The sequence below is a fragment of the Numida meleagris genome, chromosome 5 (genome assembly GCF_002078875.1).
Source record: "Numida meleagris isolate 19003 breed g44 Domestic line chromosome 5, NumMel1.0, whole genome shotgun sequence".
Lineage (NCBI taxonomy): Eukaryota > Metazoa > Chordata > Aves > Galliformes > Numididae > Numida > Numida meleagris.
The window spans coordinates 26,908,797-26,923,272 of NC_034413.1; the positions used below are offsets into that span (position 1 = coordinate 26,908,797).

The window sequence follows — 14,476 nt, forward strand, 5'->3', positions numbered from 1 at the left end:
CTCTGGCTTTTAAATTCTTTGACTTTTTCACAGCCGCTTCTGTTTCATTGGAGGCACCTCATAACTTTGGGTTGGGTTTTTTTAGTGAAGATTTGAGTTCTAGTTAAAGTTGCCTTTTAAAAATTTTATTTGTGTGTTTGCAATCTCAGATTATCTCATCCCAGCCACAGAAGCAGCCCTGTGATGTAAAGGCCTCCCAGCTGCAGGCACTCGGAATGCCAGGGGCTAATGATGTGAATTGGACCTCGCTAGGTCAGAAGCAGCACCAGTATCATTCTGGTTGCCAGAATGCAGGATGACTCCAGTAAAGAGAAGTTCTTAATATCAAAGTGACTTAATTGCTTGACTGTATTAATCAGTCTGCAGTTGTATCCAAGGGAAATCTGAAAAAATGGCAAAGACAAAAAAGTGTTCACCAAAAATATCTATTCAAAGCTGCAGCTTTGTATAGCACACCTGCTTCTTTGGGATGGTGGTACGCTACCGGAATAACTGTGCCATCGGTTTGTCTTCCACAAAAGACCCTTTCTCCCTGCTCATTCATTTAGGTTTGTAAATCTGGTAGGACGTGTGCAGTGCTTTTAGGATACCTAGAAGCCCACAAAGAACGTTGCTCAAGTAAAAGCAATTCAGATTATTTTATGGAATTAATCATAAAAACATTTGGTATGTTAACAGCATCAAAAAAAGCAATGTGACTCTGTAATAAGTAGGAAAAGTTAAAAACTTCTTTAAAAATCAAATTTAAATGTATCTAATTTGTTTGGGTTAGTGTCACACAGGAGTAGAATTTCAACAAAAACTGAAATTATTTAAAAATTGTGGCTTAGTTGCTATAGAGTGCTACTAATGGTTATTGATCACAATACCAGCTGCAGGTCTCATTGCAAAGTACAGCTGAGACTGATGAAGCGGATGTAAATGTGTCCTGCATTTCCCGTAACTTTCCTGTTCGCTTTTGCTGTGGCCAAGTGAGTTACTTTTTAGCTTTTAATCTGGAACAGGAGGCTCTGTTCCTGGTGGCTTGTTGGACCTTCTTTGGGAGTTGCGGTCAGGGCCTTTCTTTGAAACATTTCAGAATTTTAAGGATGTGTGTCTGAGCAATTGGATTTGACTCCTTTAACTGGTAGGTTCCAGTAAAAGACTGAGCTGACTTTTAAGTAGACTTGGGAGTAGTTTTGCATTATTTAAGTTCAAGGTAGTTAGAACTGGTCTGTAATTATTTCTGCTTAAGGTTAAGTTTATCGAAACACCTTGTAAAAAGTCACAGGTCACGCTGCATTGTCAAGCTGCTGCTGACACTGACTGAGCAGAAAACAGCTGGGCTGGGCTGTGCAGGCTGGGGCCTCTGCCTTCACTGCCGAGGGTGTTGCCAGGGCTGTTGAAGTTGACAGATGCAAAACACTTTGGGGGCTTATTTGCAGAATATTTCTACCTGCAGTGCCAGCTGAACTTTGTGTAAATGCTGTTTAAAACTCATTCGCTAGGTTTGCCTTCGATTGCTTCTTCTCCTAGGACTTTGGCTGGTCTGGTTCACTCAGCGTGCAGACAATTAGAGTAATTGATCCAACCTGCTTGTGATTTTGCAGTGCAGAGTGTAAACAGCAGCAGCTGCTTCGCAATAGATCAGTTTTCTAAACTGCTCATCAGATGAAACAGTGCTGCTCAATGGCTCTCTTTATTTCTCTTTTGGAATTTTATGGTAGCTTTTGGTTTGTGCCAAGTAAAAGAACCTTAGCTGGTCACCAAGGGATAATGCTTCAAATGCAGCACGAGTTTAAAGAAAAAAGTAGGACAAGAATTTAATTAGATCAGTGAATTACAGGTTTGCAGTCCAGAACTGGGTGATACAAAAACTGAGGCCACAGGTACAGAGCATGTTGGCAGAGCTTCCAGTGTCATTTTGAACCTCCTCCTTCCCGAACTCATGGCTGCTGGTTTGTAATGCTGTTTGCAGCAGAAGCAAATACAAACAGGCTGCCTTTGTGAGAAGCCAAGTAGGATTGATTCGTGTTTCCTGCACTTGCAGTAGGAAATCTTCTAAATCTCATAGTCATACTCTTTCGAAGGCCCTCAACTCTGATTTAATTCTTCTGCTGCTGAGCTGTGGCTGTAAGCCACAAATACCCACGTGTGGTGGGTGACCCAGCATTGAGAGGAGCGTGCGCCATAACCAGAGGGCTGCGGGATGGGCGGGCCGTGTTACAGCAGCGTATCTTGTAATGGATCACTGGAGTACTGCGGCATTCCAGTCGGTGAACCTGAGCTCCATGCAGAGCTGTGTCTGGCTTTAAAATTGATTTCACGATAAAGATTGTTGGATTGGTCTTTTACTTCAGAAGCCATACATGTTGAAATGTGAGATGCAAGAAACGCAGTTCAGTGGTTCAACAGTAGCAGTTCACTAACTTTCAGTAAGACTGTTCTGTAATTTCCTTTCACAGATCTTCTGGAGTTTTCAGAGGATGCATCTGGTGTGCCTGAAGGCAATAAAAAATCCACAAATAAACAAGGTGATAAATCCAAGGAAAACACCAGGAAGATTTTTAGTGGGCCAAAGCGGGTGAGTAATCATACCAGAAGTCCTTATTTCCATTAACTCTTTGCTGCTAGTGTTTCTTCCTGTATACGAAACAGGCCTTTTGTGCCAGTTCATACCTGTGCTTGAGGTGATCGTCTTTCAATATTACATTTTATGCCTAGAAAAGTAAAACCTTTAAGTGGGAACGTTCTTGTGTCAGTTAGTGAGAATTTCACATCTCAGATGCAAGTGTGAACTTGAGGGTTGTGCAGTGCTCACTCGTGGCCTTCAAGGGTTCCCTGTAGGTGGTGGATAAGGTGAAGCACCATTAGATCATGCACGCGTTTTTTCCTTCTCTTTTCAGAAATATGTATCACATTATAGGGTTGAACCCGAAAACTTGGAATTCGGCATTGGAGTAATCTTTCTAGGGATGAGTGCTATTCACACATGGAAATATGAATTAAAAAAAGACAAATTCGATGTCCCCATGTACTCGAACTATGTAGCATTTGGTATCAATCGCTCAGTTTCCTATTATAAACAGAACTTGTGTAATTGACTGATGTTAGTTGTTTTATCTTGCTGTGCTTCTGTAGGTCACTTGGTATTTGGAAGCTTTAAAAATACGCATATAGCAAAAAATGTATTTAGTTGTTAAGTGACAGATTACACTGGTGGGATCTGTGTAATCATGACCTGATTGTCCAGAACATGCCTTTTAGTGCCCTCTAGTATGCTTTTTGCATAAAGCGTTCCCATTGCCTGGAACGGAGAGTAGCTCTCTCACCATCTATGCAATCCGGATCTGATACAGTGAGAAAGAGGGAACTGGAGATAGAAGTTCACTTGTATTTCAAATTTCCCTTTGATTTCCTTAAGTTTTCCAAGTCCTGGCAATCATAAGTTAAAATATGAATGCTTCTATATGCAGAAGAACCTGTTGAGTAGTCCAACAATTCTAAGACATTTTAAAGAAATTATTTTCCTTTGGGATCATTTAGAAAAAAATAACAATGGTTTGATAATACCCTAAAATTTCTCATAAAGCTGATTAATTACTTGTATTGTAAAGGAGTTTCAGTTTAAGTATTTTATGGGTTGGTTGTTTTTTGTGGGTTTTTTGCTTTTCCAGAACTCCCCCAGCTGTGTTGATATGTATATATTGATTTTCCATATGAAATGTTGCTTTTTGGCTGGAAGAAGGAGGAGAAATTCGTAATATTTTTCACTTCCATGTGTATATTTGAATTTCAGGGGGCGTGTGGCCAGAAAGTTCCTTTGGTTGTAATGTCTTTCAGAGAGCTACTGCTTCGTGTTGTTCTGTGACTTGGGACGCGATGGGAGCCCGCAGCTGCTGGCTCTTGCTTGCAGAGCACTCAGGCGTCCGATACGTCAGGAGGGGTTGGTGGGTTTTTTTCCAGAACTGAAGTAGTATTTCTTGAATTCTAGAGTTCCTCAGCTTCTGCTGCTTACAAAAATCAGCCTTCTATCAGTGAACATGTTAGAGCAGACTGTGAAACAGAAGTATTGAAAATGTAAATGTAACCAAACCTGTTTTGCTGTATTTTTTAGCAGTGTAAAACATCTGTGGGTGTTCTGGTAAATATGGATTTTTTGTTTGTTTTAATATTAATATACTTCATATATTTTGATAACATTTGTTTTTTAGTTCTTATAATTCAAATACTTGAGGGTTGGTATGAAAACTGTTGAATATATATGTATATATTACATATATTCAACAGTTTTATACATATATATATGGGGGGAAAAAAAACAGCAGTGTTGTACTGTGTGGGGATAAATGGATTCAACTAGGAAGTTCTCAGTTGGGAATAAACTTAATTCAAGTGGAAGACGTGAGAATTAAGCAACCTTTTCGACCTGCAGGGATATAATAGGCATTGAAGTAGAAACTACTGTAATTGCAATTTGGATTTTAAAGTTTAACGTTCTCTAATCATATGGCTGTTACATGGAGTTAATAATAATAATAAAAAAAAGAAAGCTTGTGAAGCTTCTGATGGTAATTAGAGACGCTATAATTATCGTCCTAAATTATAAACTCTTAATCTCAATTCCTTTTTAATGGAATTTTCATTCTGGGAATGAAAAAAATGAAGTGAAAGTACTAACCTGACCTTAACAGCCTCATCCTGATTAAAAATACAGTAAAATAAAGTTATTGCATCCTCACATCATCTTTCTTTCTTGCTTGTTTTTTCCTTGCAGGAACTAGCAGATTAACTCGTAATTCTTTCCTGCTAGGCGGTGGTGTTAGAGGTACGGCCCTCTGTGTTGCACTGAGCTGAAAGGCAAACAGCTCTATTACTTGAGAAGCAGCAGGTGGTATTGTTCTGCTTCAGTAGATCCAGAGAGCTGAAGAATTTTTCTAGTTTGTGATCAGCAGGGTTGCTGCTAACTTTCGTGTTCTGTGAAATTCAGCCATTCCATTCCAATGTTAAAGTCCAGTACTTGAAAGTTTGAGTAATGGGTAAGAAAAGATAACAGACATTAATGACTTACTTCTAACATCAGGAGCAAATAGCACTGTTTCTAAAAACTGCTTTTAATGTAAGGAACCTCTCTAAAATAATTGACCATTCATAGATACAATAATGAGCATTGGAGTTAAGGTAGTTTCTACATGACATTAGGTATGTGAAGTCCTAGCCTGACTTCTGCCTTTAAGTGGTTTAATTCCCTTTATCCCGAGCCTGAGTGATGGGCAATATTATGTTGCTACAGAACATAATTATGTACTTAGAGTACATAAATACTGGCATTACTTGACTTGCAAATTATGGGTGGGAACCTTACATGAGTAATATCTGCAAAAGTTTCTTTGCAGATGTTTACAGTTTTAGTTCAGCTTGTTCAGTAACTCAGTCTCCAAGTAGGACCTTTGGGAACTCCACATGGCTGTGATATACTCACCTACAGGTCCTGCAGTTCCTCTTCTGTGGATGAAGCTAATACTCAAGAATACAAAAGCTTTTTTGTTGCTGTAGTTCAAATCTACTCAAGATTGAAGGCTTGAAAATAGGGATCAAACAATTTTTTCCCCGGGTATTGCAGCATTGTGCTTTTTTTCTTGTTATGCATGCATTGGGATTGTGTAGGAAAAGGTGTGGAAAGACCTTGTTATTGACACCGTTAAACGATTTCCTTCGTGCCTCTCACTTGGAGTGCTGGACCATGGGGTTCCTCTTGCCAAGCATTGCCTTTGTGTTTAACCGTGTGGGCTTGGTGGAAGTTGTTCCACCAGCACAGAATGTATTAGCCAGGAAGAGCTCATCTTGTTATGCATTTCAGACAAAATGGGGAAAAAGACTAATGCAGTAAATGGTTTGGAATGAAAAGGAAGAAAAAATACTGACCAGTATTTGGTGAAGCTGACTTTGCTCTCCTTTTGCCACACCTGCTCACTCCTGTCCCCTTGCTCTTTCAGTTTCATAAGGTAATAAACTGAACTAAACTGAGGAACTGAACTGTATTTAAAAATAACCCACAGAAAGAAAACGTTTAACACAAATCCTGGTCTGCTTCACTGGGAGACTGAACAATTGTATCTGCTCAGTTAAGGGAACCAAAGAAGAGGAATTAAGTCGTCTTTAACCTGGTTAAGTCAACATTGCAACTGAGAAATGCTCGCTAAATGCAGCCGGCGTTAGGAGGATTACACACATTACTTTGATCAAGTGACATTAATAGAGTTAGACATGACAGTAGTGTTGAATACATGAATGAAATCATTGCTGAACGCAGACGTGGCTTAGCCCAAAGGCTGCTTCTGAACTGTGAGGCCAAGATAAAGATTTGCTTCAGTCATAATCTTCCAGCCATTGGTTTTGCTGTTTTACGTAGTTTTACGAGCAACTGCTGGGTTTTGTGTCCAGCAGGGTACAGAAATGCGTGCGAGCTTTCAAAGTGTTTTTGGGTAGATTGATTGGAAGGATGTGTAAATCACTGCTGTAGGAAGAGCACAAATTTCCAGTTAGATTGACTATCACACTTCTGCTGATTCAGCACTTAATTTTTTCCTCTTGCGTAAGTTCAGTGTGGTGTGCAAATAGCACGTAGCTCATTGTTTAACTGCATCTTGCTTGTCCTGTGAGGGTTGTTTTTTTTTTTTTTTTGCCTGCGAGTAGGTTGTCTTTATTGAGTTGTCGTATTCCTGTTAAAAATGTTAGCCATCCTGAGAAATAGTCAATCCTTGAAAATAAAGGTTACGTGTGATCCTGTTGTTCCTAGTAGGGATTGTGGTTATGCAAGTTGAGGGGACAACCCAACAGATTTTACGGGCTGACCTGCACTTTTTCCACTGGTGCTACATGCTGACTGGTAGCTCTAAATACCAGCTAGAAAGAAGTGCTGTGTCTAGGTTTACTTACAGCTCGAGCTGAAGTGTTTTGAAATTGAAGAAGTAAGAAACCATGCATGGCTCTGGTTTGGCTGTGCAGGCCCCCGGCGAGCGTGGCGGTGACGTGTGTGGGAGGGGACAGACCGGGCTCTGCACTGAGCTGTAGTTTTCCACTCGGCTCGTGTTGCACTCTACAGTGGATATTTATTGAAGATATCCTGCAAGGAATATTTATGTTCGCTTGCTAGCAAATGAATCTGCATTTCCCCAGATCAAACCGGAAATTTTAAAGATATTTTTTGGATTTGGTATTTAATGTGTGTGAAGATAAGTGCACAACCTCAGTTGGTTTCAGTTAATTATTTTTCCATAGCTTAAATTAAGTAAATATTCTTTGAAAGGTAGCAGTGGAAGTATAATCCTAAAGTTACGCTCTCTCTGCCATGCCCTTTCTGTAAGCCTGACTGTGTGGCTCTTTGTAAAGAGAACTGCTTACGTTTAGTTTGCATAGCCACTGGGAGAAGGGTACAGTGCTAAAAGGATAGGCAGTTGTAACAAGGCTTTCATTTTGGTGATTTGAAACAGCTCACGCTGAATGTATTGAACTGTTGGGTTTTTTTGCTTCATAATTTTGAATTTCAAAATATCTTTTTTTTAAATAGGAAAGATTATTGGTTGACACCTGCTATTCTGACTCTGAGGAGTTGAGCTGACAGTCAAAATACTCTGTAAAACGCCTGGCTGCTGTCAGCATGGCGTGAGGCAGCCGCCTGCTTCATCAGCAGTTGGACAAACAGCAGCGGTTGGCCCTGACAACCTGTGACAGCGTGCTTCTGCTTCCCAGTGCATTCCTTCCGTCTGCTGGCTGCCACTTCTGGCCGATGCTCTGCCCAGTCCTGAGCTCGAGCACATTTGGTTTTATGTTTTTTGTCCAAAAACTATTAGTTGCAGTGATGAATGACTGGTGAGCTGTTTTAAGTGCTAACCAATGATAAACGGCTTGTGTGGTTTAAGCAACTTCTGTATTGCTGAAATACAAATGGATTTAGAAAAATAGGAGATTTAAAATCTGCTTATTAAACAATAATTTGTTAAAACCAGTCTCATGCTGATACAGTTACTTTGCTTCTTTCTTGTAGCTGGTAAACAGGATTCTAATCAAGACTCTCGGGTGTTTAGATTAGTCACCTAATTTGAAGAGTGAAGCAGCCCCTGTAATTCAGCTGTATTGAGCTAGGGCATAACACCTTGGAGCTATCAGCAAAAGCAAATGTAGGAGTCAGTCTGTCAACTTGCAGATAGTCATTTGATGCTGCTCAAAATTGTTTTCTTCCCACTCCTTCATCTTAAGCGATGGCAGAGATGGGTGTGCCCTAGCAGATGCTGGCTGAGATGCTGCCCTGCTTCCTGGGCTGTCCTCCACATGCCGTTTGCTACCGCAGTGGCGACACTGTCAGAAGCACGTCCCTTCTCCCAAGCGCTGTTGGGAAAGGTGTTACCGGTTGAGACATAGCTTTGGTTCAGAGGAAGGCAGGGTTGCAAAGTACAGTGTGAGGATAACAGACTAAGTCCTCATACATGGAAGAGGAAGAAACAAATACTGAGTGTGGAAACGCACCTTGTATGCGCTTAACATTTTCAGGAATATCAAGTTGAGTGGAAAATGTTTAATGTCACAGTGGAAGCCTTGTGTTTTACCCTTCCAGCTCCTACTGTTGTTAACTCTTCTTAGTCAAGAAACAAAGATCCATTAAGGTGTTTTGAAATGAGATTCTCTTGCGTCTTTACAGTATTCCCCACCCCCATCCATCAACTGTGTAGTTCCCTGTAATTAACTCAGTGTTCCAGTAATTAGGCAACACTGGATAACTGTAGGGCAAATGCTCTGTTGCACAAGGCTTCAGTCCTGTAGAGAATTCTAAAATGCCAAAACACTGGAAGAGAGTAAAATACAGCACTTTCATTTGCCAGTGGAAGCTTAACTTAAATGCAGTTGAATTTGCAAAACTGTTTTCACAGCTCCCATGCACTGTTTGAACGTGGTCTGTTCACTCAGCTCTGCTGGTGACTGTACTTTCATTAGCTGACATTAGGTGCAGCCCAGCACAGGCAGGTACCAAGAGGGAAAGAGCTGGTGTTGAGGGCCTGGGGTGTGTGTGTGTGTAGCAATAGTGTGGGTAGAAATTCTGTCTGGCTGTTAGTTTTTCTGCTCTCTTGATTTGAAGTGATATGTTTCCATGTATTGTGATGATGTGTCTAAACTGTTGAACTCTCCTCCTTTTAATTAGAGTTAGTGTAGGTTGCAGGCCATATCAGTAACAGTAGCCATATGGCTTCTGCTTCAGAGCTGACCAGCTTTGATTATGCTTTGTCAGTAGTATACAGAACACCATTATTTATGTTGAAGAATTAATCTCAGGTTGACCAAACTATCCTGTTTCTTCAGGTTAAAATTTCACTTTCTATTCGGATGTCATCCGTCTTGTTGTGCCCTGTAGGCCTCCTTTGGAGCTTGTAGGAAACTTTCCTTTTGCAGTTCTTCAGAAGTCTGGAGTGAAGAAAGCTTCAAGGACTTTGGTTTCTACTGCTGGTACACTTAAACCTTGTCTGACTACAGCCAGCTTGTAGTTGCTAAGCTATGTGCATGCGTAGTGGTTTTTTATGTCCTGCCTGTCTGTGGGGAGAATAGCGATTAACAAGGAAGATGCCTATAGAGAAGATGGAGAAAGGGGAGAAAACATGGATAGTCTGAAGTAGGCTGTTGTCTGGCTCTTGGACTTGCTCCTTGGGATATTTTCCCCCCACCCTTCCACCTCCATTTCTTTCAGCCTCTTCAGAACCACAGACTGTATGCACAGTCCAAGTACTTGTTCTTTCTTGTTTCTTTTCTAAGGCATATTTATGCAGGATCATGTAGTCCATTTCTGTAGTGAACTGCGTTTGGTGGTTCTAAAGCCTGACTGCATGGCCAGTGAGTCTTTAGAAACTTTCCAAGGGGTGGCATCCATTTCAACTGGCTTTGCTTGCTTCAGGTGCAGTATTTGGATCACCTTTCCAAATATAATTAGTTTGTAATACGTAATTAATTAGTGAATATCTGGGTTTTTTTTGTGTAGAGACATTCTCTGAGAAAATATTAAAGGAGATCTTTGCACTGTAGTGTAATTTCTTTTATGTGAGTGTTATTGGAACTCCTTTCTGTTTAACAGGAGTAAAACACTTGGATACAGCAATATTCGTGGCATCGGTGCTTTGGAGTACTGTAAAAAAAAACACTGTCTAGATGTTGAAAATGTTTTTACTGCCTGAGTCAAAATAGTCCTTATATGAAGAAATGCAAAGATAAATATCAGCTTTGAAAGAATGATTGAAAATGATGAGGTTCTATCATGACATTGGATTTTAATGAGATGCGTCCACAGAGCTATTAGAAGTAACTCAAATTTCTCATTCACGTGGTGAAAACCAACAGCTGTTTCTACCTGCAAACAAAAGAGCACACTTCCCTTCCTGGAAGGACACAATAAAAACTAGACATCCAGATTCCAGCCACATAAGTATTTCTGTAGGCAATGTAAAAACAAACCTAATTTTGTGTACTGTCCTGAATGGTCTGGCAGCTCATGATGAAATGGTCTGGACCTGTTGGCACTCATCTGCTGCTGTGATTGAAGAGATGCAGTTCACGTTTTGAACAATGAAGAATATGACTTTGGTTCTGATCTACTTCTGATTTTAAACTGCTGTCTTATCAGAAGTCCGGAGAAACTTTTCTGTTTTATGAACCTGTACTGAACTGATATCCTGTCTTCTCGTTTCGAAGTGTAATTTCTGTTTCTTTGCTCTGAACAGGTATTCATTCCTTTCCCTTTCAAAAGAAACGGTCAGTTATGGAAAGCTTTGTTGCATGATGTACCTGTTACATCTTTTTCCTTCTCAAAGGCAGAGAAGTGCTCTTAAAGATCATAAATCCTTGGTAACAAATAATAACAAATTTCAATTTATTTTGAGTTTTTTTTAAAACTTATTTGTAGTCTTGACAAGCATCTGCTACACGGTCTTAATGAATGCCCTTCAAATGTAAATAATGCATTTTTCAGGATATCTATTGAAAATGTGGGGTTTTTTTGTTGTTCTTTTTTATTCCCTTTGACTTCTACCTTGGAAAGTGTTCTGCCTGCAAATAGCTGCTGTCTGTCTTGTTTTGCTAGCGTTTTCAGCATGACTCATGTTCCTGGCTCTTACTTTCTGCTATTCTTACATCTGTGAACGGCAGGCAGTGCTGCATCAGTATTTGGGGTGTGCCAGCTCTTGCTTTGAAGCTTGCAGGGAGGAGAGGTTAAGCATGACCCACAGTTTATGCTGTTTGGAGATGGTCATCTAATGCTGACACCCCTGTGCACTCATTCTGCTAAAAATAACAATATTAAAAGAAATCCCTGATGTTAGATGTGCTTTTGCATCCCAGCTCACCCCTCAGTGCCACATGAGGTGTCTCACAGTAGAATACTCTTTACACCATCACTGGGATATTTGCACTCGTTTAGATGTCTGCTTCTGTGTAAAAAGCTGTTAGTGCTCTACATGGGAGAAAAAGAAACTCACTGCTAATCAGCACAAGCGCTTAGACCTGATTAATATTGCGGAGCTTATTTGCCTTAAGAACACAGAATTCAAAGGCGCGATGTACTTCCACTCGCATCTCTTTTAAGTTAGTCTTGGGATGAGGAGTTCTTGAAGAGAAGTCTGCATTATTTGAATAATTGCAAGGTTGTCTTCTTTTTAAGAGGGGGTTGCTTTCTTGAGTTACTGCTGCCTACATCTCAGCGTTGCATCTTCAGGACAGCTTGTTATCACAGGCATCTGAGCTGTCATCTTTGGTTTTGTTCTTAAAGAACAATGCAAAAAAAAAAAAAAACCCACAACAACAAAACTTGTCTTTTGTGATCAAGGCTCTGAAAACTCTGTTCACCAGCATTCGTTTGATCTTTCTTTGGTACTTTGGCTGGCTACAGTCATCTGAAGCCCGTCTGTGCAGTGCTTACTGACCAGTTGGAATCGGGGCTGCTGCTTTGAAATTGTTAGGAAAACTCGTCTCCATGATGCATGAAAGGGAAAACATGGAGGCTCCTTTAAGAAGTGGTGGTAAGGAGAGAGATAATTGGCACGTCCACATCTGTGTGAGTGGCTCCACAATCTCTGCATAATCTAAAAAGTATTAAGAAATATTTCTGGAAAATTATCTTCCAGAAAATAGTAGAAAATATTCATTTGGAAAGCCCTATTGCATTTTTGCAGGTGTTTGTGGTGGCCAAGCTGTTGGTGTACAGGTGTACGGGTACAGGACCAGGCAGATCGCTGGTGGCATGGGATCACAGGGAAATCACTTGGGTCTAGAAGCAGGGGATAGGTCTAGGGTTAGGGGCCAGAGCAGATATTCTGCAGGAGTTGGAATGTTTAGGTTGCTACCACTTTCAGCTAATGTTCTGTTAAAAGATAACTTAGATGAGGAATTTGTCGTTTCTTGAATCAAGCACTTTTTGCTGGCATTACTTGATTTCTCTTGTAAAATGCAGCCTTTTTCCACGTTGCTCTGTTAGTACCGGAGCAAGCTGTGAAGTGCCATGTCACAGAATGCTTTGGGATACATCAACTTTCGATTTAGAAAGGAGTTAAGGAAAACTGTGGGAGGAAGGGACATTTTTTGATGACTAGGTAAGAGGACAGCTCTAATCTGAGGAGCCCTGGAGCCCCATGTGCTGAGGAGCTGTCTCTTTGTCCCTTGAACTCTCTGCTGTGCGTCTGCTGTACACAGGAAAAGCAGCGTGAGGTGCTCTCCCATTGGGCTTTCCAAAAACAGGATTCCCGTGCAGCAGCGGAGCCCACCTTGGTCAGTGCTGCCATTGTTTCTACGTCAGGCTGCCGGGTAGGCACGGGTCTGGGGTGCTGTTATGCTTGGGTATGGGCTGTAATCTCCCCGTGGCATCTCCCTGACAGGCATGCCAAGCCTGACTGTGCTGTGGCAGAGACCTGACAAGCTGCCATGCAGCATGTAGCTGCCAGACAGGAAATTCAGGAACATTACTGTATTTGTATCTTTTAAGCAGGGATATCTGAAGTTATATCAGAGATCTGAGGATACTGATAAAGAATAACGTATGTTAATAGGACTTCAGCAGCTGTAATGCAGTACACTGCTGTCAGAATTGTAGTAGTTAAGCTTCCCTTCAAAGTTAATAAGAATTTCACATCGTCTTCTCACCAGCAGTCATAGGAAGCTGAGGTCAATACTAAATATGCTTCATACTTCTATGCTGTTATTTCTTTGAGCTACTCCTTACATCAGGATGAGGCTCACAGAAACTTGCTCCCTTCCTTCCCGACATAGTGTGCACTGAGATAATCTGCGAAATGGCTGTGAATAGCAAATAAATAAAGTGGCTATCTAGAAAACAGTCAGCGGTTGATTATCGTTGTATCTTCCTTGATTTAAGGAAGCAGCTTTCTTACTACATTTCATTTGTTCATCGCAAACCTTTACTGAAATTCGGGGTAAGAACTTGCTACTCAGAAATGTATAGGGGAAAGAGTTAACTCCTTAGCCATTTTCTCGGCAGTTAACTGTTTTCAAATAAGGATCTATACAGCACAGTTTTCCTATTTTTAGACAGATCTGCTCTTGTAACTGTAGCAGCATGAACTCTGTTTTAAGTTTCCCACTTGAACTTTCTGAGCCTGGTGTGATTGTTAGGAAATTGTGTGAATTAGTGCTTCAGCCTCTTGGGAAAGTTCAAAATGGAAATTGTGGGAAAAACCTTCTGTTATTGCTATGTGTGCTCACTGTGGCTACATGTGGCCGCTGGAACTTGTTTAGAAGAGCTGCTTCGGAAAAAGGGATGAAACCATTGTATACTTGGAGCTGTTTGATACATGAGCACTGCTTTAAAAAAATAGAAAATAAATAAAAATTCGACTAAGGTAAGTTTCTTGCAACTGCATCAAAGCATGTTTTACACTTCTTTTAAAGAATAGAAGGATCTAGTACAAAATAGGTAGTAACTCAGGAGTTTCTGTACTGCTGTTAAGTTTGCTTTCCAAAGCCTTACCGTGTTCCATGGGATTGTGAAATCCATGCAGATGGTTCTGCAAGGTTTGCTACAAATGCTCCTCTTTGGGCTATATTTCAGCAATTATTTGTTTTAAATAGCTGATGCATTGTATTTTGGTAGAAAAGATTTTTTAATACCCACAATTTTAAAGTATTTTTCCACACATAAAATGCTGTATAGGTGTGGGTAAGGTGTTAAGCTATTAAGGAACATATGCAATATATGGCATACTGAGAAATAGTGAAAACTGAAATGACGTATTAGTCTGAAATGTTTTTATGCAATTAGACTGGTAAACTCACATGGTAGAATATAGTTCGCTTAGCTTCCTTTGAAGAATTAAATTGCATTGCCCCCCCCCCCCCCCCCCAAATGAAGGAAAATGTGTTCTGATGCATCTTTGATTTGCCTTTGCACATCTCTGGGCAGGAAAAATAAGCTTAATTTATTAATGTGGACTAAGACATTTCATTGCAGTAT

General features: G+C 40.5%; 1 protein-coding gene across 2 annotated transcripts in view; it reads left to right on the plus strand.

The window, feature by feature from the left end:
* WAPL (WAPL cohesin release factor) overlaps positions 1 to 14,476 on the plus strand; it is a 63,424-nt gene that overhangs the window by 21,668 nt on the left and 27,280 nt on the right. For both annotated transcript variants that reach the window (XM_021399665.1, XM_021399666.1), the window contains exon 4: positions 2,445 to 2,563. In XM_021399665.1, the coding sequence (XP_021255340.1) occupies positions 2,445 to 2,563 (119 nt within the window). The remainder of the gene's footprint in view (positions 1 to 2,444; positions 2,564 to 14,476) is intronic.